General features: G+C 41.2%; 2 protein-coding genes across 3 annotated transcripts in view; one reads left to right on the top strand and one right to left on the bottom strand.

The window, feature by feature from the left end:
• LOC137979666 (UBX domain-containing protein 1-like) overlaps positions 1-612 on the bottom strand; it is a 14,789-nt gene extending 14,177 nt beyond the window's left edge. Inside the window, exons 1-2 of the mRNA XM_068826979.1 lie at positions 444-612; positions 262-315 (exon numbers count right to left, since the gene is read on the bottom strand). Coding sequence (XP_068683080.1) covers positions 262-315; positions 444-496 — 107 coding nt within the window. The 5' untranslated portion in view covers positions 497-612. The remainder of the gene's footprint in view (positions 1-261; positions 316-443) is intronic.
• A 66-nt stretch (positions 613-678) lies between these two features.
• Positions 679-4,754, top strand: LOC137978971 (uncharacterized). 2 transcript variants are annotated; one of them, XM_068826104.1, is made up of 2 exons: positions 679-2,526; positions 2,665-3,844. In XM_068826104.1, the coding sequence occupies exons 1-2, from the start codon at positions 969-971 to the stop codon at positions 3,099-3,101; spliced, it is 1,995 nt and encodes a 664-aa protein (XP_068682205.1). In that variant the 5' UTR covers positions 679-968; the 3' UTR covers positions 3,102-3,844. The 2 variants fall into 2 exon arrangements, with proteins under 2 accessions (XP_068682205.1, XP_068682204.1); XM_068826103.1 differs by adding an exon at positions 4,205-4,754 and having other exon boundaries at positions 688-3,589.
• Positions 4,755-5,000: the final 246 nt, after the last annotated feature.

The raw sequence follows: 5,000 nt of genomic DNA, 5'->3' as shown, positions 1-5,000 counted from the left end.
TATTTAAAGACCCTGAGTGGTGGTCCAGCTGGGGTTCAAACTTGCGAACCTCCCGCACGGAAGTCCAGTGCATTCTCGATTCAGCCAACTGGTCGGTGGTATTCTTTTATCTGTTTCCTATCAAACTTCATCTGTAAACCTTTCTCAATAACAATTTTGTTTTTCTCTGTGGGGTTAATTAAACTTTTGAGTGCAGACAATGAGGTCAGCAATCTTCAGACTTGTCCCATGTTTTACTTCACAAAAATTTATGGTACTGACCATTCCATAGCAGCCTCTAAACCTCTGTTACCGGTGACTGCTAAGGCCTTTTCCCTAACAATTTAAGTTACACTGATTAGGATCACCAAAAATAAAACTTTGAGAGATTTAATTTTCAGCTGACGCCAGCTGAAGGACTGCATCAATAATTGTTTTGAGCAAAACTTTCAATATGTACATACGCTCTGTTCCGTGGGAAACCCATTTCCAGCAATGTGTTTATTTCAGACGACATAGTGCTATATGATTTAGTCAATTATGGTCTGTTAATGACTTGAGTATCGCCCGTCAATGCACCGCCAAGCAAGATCGACCAGGCTTTGCACAACGAGAGGCTACCAAGCAAAGCCCGCTGAGAGCGCTGGGAGTGGACTCGTCCCCAGACTTCTATTGAATCACTCATTTCCTGTTTGTCACATGCCCATGTTGATTGCCATCTCAACACGTAGTAAAAATCTACTTGTAGGTCCTTTTCTTTTTGTTTAAAGAAACTTCTGGTCAATCTTCACCCCGAGTTTTACAAACGTTGAAATACGAAATATTTTGAGCAATAGCCGATGCAATGTAAATGTGATTTGAAAACGCCATGCCAGGATCAGGAGCCCGCTACCACAACATGTCGTCTAACTCTGAAATGACGGTTATGGACAATTCCTAATTTTCTCTGGATTGACTACTAGGAGTATGCCTATTAAAGATTAAAGGCAATGGCGAACAGAAGGCATGGGATTTCTTGGTCACTGTCTGGTAAAGTTGACGTCTATCGAGAAAAAGTGGATCCGTTCATGTCTGTTTGTGGCGTGAGAAAGGAGAAGATTCAAGGTATTTACCAAAGTAAAGGAATGGCCTGTTCGGTCTACGTCAAAAAAGATGACAAGGATGTAGCGCATTTTGTGACTTGGTCTGGTTTAACTAAACACTTAAACAAAGGAACTCAAATGAATCACTATTCAAAGAAACGCTTTGGAAAACACTCGGCTTCGATCGATTCGGAATCAACCGTTGAGACGTTTGGCCATTTCTCGTTTTTTCCAGCGGGTTCGATTTTTGCCTCACTTTCCCCAAAGAAGTTCCGAATTATTACTTTTAGACCTTTACAACAACAAGAATTTACCACGGACTTGGAGGCTTATTGCTTTTTTGGGCCTGAGAAACTTAAACTGAAATTAAAGTTTGAAAGAGACACTCAAACCCATAAACTACTGACAAGTGACACAAGTGGAACGGACAGGAAGCTGGAGTGGTCTTCTGTGCTTGGAGCTCCAATCATTGTCAAAAACAAAGATATCTCAGCCCGCAAAAGTAGCCGATGGTCTGTTGTGGGAGTAGTGGGACTGAACCCTAGGGAACGAGAACTTTGTCCGTATTTTGTTGAGAATAAAATATTTGAGCAAGATGCAAGTGGTCTTCCCTTTAATGATGAGTTACATGAAGTAGGTGCTTCAGCTCACACGAGCCAATACCAGCATAATGCAAGTCATCCCACTGATGAGTTACATGAAGTAGGTGCTTCAGCTCACATGAGCCAATCACAGCATAATGCAAGTCATCCCACTGATGAGTTAGGTGAAGTAGGTGCTTCAGCTCACATGAGCCAATCACAGCATAATGCAAGTCATCCCACTGATGAGTTACATGAAGTAGGTGCTTCAGCTCACATGAGCCAATCACAGCATAATGCAAGTCATCCCACTGATGAGTTACATGAAGTAGGTGCTTCAGCTCACATGAGCCAATCGCAGCATAATGCAAGTCATCCCACTGATGAGTTACATGAAGTAGGTGCTTCAGCTCACATGAGCCAATCACAGCATAATGCAAGTCATCCCACTGATGAGTTACATGAAGTAGGTGCTTCAGCTCACATGAGCCAATCACAGCATAATGCAAGTCATCCCACTGATGAGTTAGATGAAGTAGGTGCTTCAGCTCACATGAGCCAATCACAGCATAATGCAAGTCATCCCACTGATGAGTTAGATGAAGTAGGTGCTTCAGCTCACATGAGCCAATCACAGCATAATGCAAGTCATCCCACTGATGAGTTACATGAAGTAGGTGCTTCAGCTCACATGAGCCAATCACAGCATAATGCAAGTCTTCCCACTGATGAGTTAGATGAAGTAGGTGCTTCAGCTCACATGAGCCAATCACAGCATAATGCAAGTCATCCCACTGATGAGTTACATGAAGTAGATGCTTCAGCTCACATGAGCCAATCACAGCATAATGCAAGTCATCCCACTGATGAGTTACATGAAGTAGGTGCTTCAGCTCACATGAGCCAATCACAGCATAATGCAAGTCATCCCACTGATGAGTTAGATGAAGTAGGTGCTTCAGCTCACATGAGCCAATCACAGCATAATGCAAGTCATCCCACTGATGAGTTACATGAAGTAGGTGCTTCAGCTCACATGAGCCAATCACAGCATAATGCAAGTCATCCCACTGATGAGTTACATGAATTAGGTGCTTCAGCCCACGTGAGCCAATCCCAGCATAATGCAAGTCGTCTCACTGATAAGTTACATGAAGTAGGTGCTTCAGCTAAGCAGAGGAAAACTGGAAGCCCATCACAACAAGAATTAATTAAATTGTGTGGAAAAATTGCAGCTAAATGGAAGGTTCTTGCTCGAGTTTTAGACGTTGATGACGACAGTATCGATGTTATAGAACACGACTACAATACCGTTGTTGAAAGATGCTATCAGTCGCTGTTGATATGGAAACGGGGTCAAGGTGTTGAAGATAATAATTACTACAAAGTGTTAGAAACTGGACTATGTGATCCTCTCGTAGGGCGAAGGGATTTGGCAGAAGAGTTTTGTTATTATTAAACCGCGTGGCCATGGGCCGAGCGCGGTTCTTGCTCTGCAATCGGTTTATTTATTTATTTATTTTTTTGTCGTTTTGTCGGAGAGCTGAACCAGACTTCCACTCGGCCACATAGTCAGTGGAACTACCAGTCGCGCAACTTAGGATATTTATTCGCCAAAAAGCTGTTAAAACGTTAATGTACTTAAAATTTTATGAATATAGTCCGCTTTTTATTTACAACAAAATATATAGATTTTTGTGTCTTATTGAAACATGTAATCGTGACTTTTAAGAAAGAAAGCTCAGACTATTACGTCATCGGAGATTTCACAACGGCTCACGGCGACTGATTTTGACAACGGCTATAAGTCAGTGGTGCAATAACTTTGTGTGCAGTCGTTGTTGCCAGTTTGTTGTGCTACAGATTGATCAAGTGATTTTGGTTCTATAGTCATCAGTGAATCAACAAGGACTTCTTTGGAATGTGTACTACGTTGCGACTACAGTGGTAAGAAAACAGATAAAATTTAGTTTTGTTGGTGAGCAGTCCCAAATTTCTATTCGGTCATATAGTCAGTGGCACTTCGAATCACGCAGCTTATGATGTTTACTGGTATTCGCCAAAAGCTGTTAAAACGTTAATGTACTTAAAATTTTATGAATATTCCACTCTATTCAGTACAAAATATATTGCCTTTTTGTGTTATTTAAGCGGTTGATTCGAAGCGAGTATTGAATACATAAAAGGTCATTATGTCATCCATGGAATGTGTCGACGTTTCAACTTTCATTGGTAGAGAAATAACCACCGTACTAAACATAGCAGTGGATAACGCAATTCTTAAATTAAGTGACGCGTGTGACTGCTTTGCTAGGCCTTTACTCGTGTAAAAAAACAATTAAATTTAATCGCGACTTTTAGGAAAGAAAGCTGTAAGTTGTTAAAAGTGTTATTATCGTATCGTTCATACCCATAGATATCCTGATGACAGTTCCAGATAAATTAAGACCATTACGTCATCGGAGATTCCTCTGAGATTAAGTGATAGTGCAATAAGTTCGTGTGTAGTCGTTGTTGTCAGTTGTTGTGCTACAGATTGATCAGGTGATTTTGTGTCTATAGTCATAGTGAATCAACAAAGACTGCCTTGGAATGTGTACTACGTTGGGACTATACATAGTGGTAAGAAAACAGATAAATTTTCAAAGCGCGGTTTTAAGATCTGAAAGATCTTGTTATCATAATGTTTAATGTTATTAGTATCCTAATTTTGTCATGAATATTTATTAGTCATCATTAAAGATCCGTAGCCATATTCTTTTTAAAACTACAGCTTTGAAAAGTGAAGTAAACGCGACTTTGTTTCGCTTTCAAAAAGCGAAAGCAACGCTTGCACGCGTCGTAGCCAATGAAGAACTTTCGAATGAGTTCTGATTGGCTTAGAGTGGCTTTGTTTCTAAGCGAAATTTCACCCTCTATTGGCTCGCTCGGCGTGGTATGCAAAATGAACAAGCTACATAACGTCACGAATAGGACATTTGCATGATGACGCCATTTGACTACAAGTTACAGAATCCTTCAGGTTTTGCTTGTCTCATGCTAATCAGAGCTATTGTTAATTTTACCCCAAAGGGAATACAGAAGTTCAATAAGAAAAGAAAAACAAGTTGAATTATGGTATCTGTAGTCAAATGACCACATTTCTCAAAATCGTGGGAGAGGCTTTAGTCTCGGGACCACTCCTGTCCGAAAACCGGGGCTGGGGGTAAACAAGGGCATGCTCCCCGTAGAAACTATGCGCTCCAATAAAACCCCCATGATGACAGCAGGAAGACATGGGTACCAGCCAGCCCAAAGGCTGGGGTGGGCCGCACTTGCCTACCACAAACAGAAAGGTGCAACCCCTGACCTTGGGCCA

This window comes from Montipora foliosa, chromosome 12 (assembly GCF_036669935.1).
Source record: "Montipora foliosa isolate CH-2021 chromosome 12, ASM3666993v2, whole genome shotgun sequence".
Taxonomy (NCBI): domain Eukaryota; kingdom Metazoa; phylum Cnidaria; class Anthozoa; order Scleractinia; family Acroporidae; genus Montipora; species Montipora foliosa.
This window is presented reverse-complemented; position numbering and strand designations above follow the sequence as displayed.

Excerpts from the sequence above, each read along its gene's own strand:
- LOC137978971 (XM_068826103.1), top strand. The coding sequence starts at position 969 with ATGGCGAACAGAAGGCATGGGATTTCTTGGTCACTGTCTGGTAAAGTT.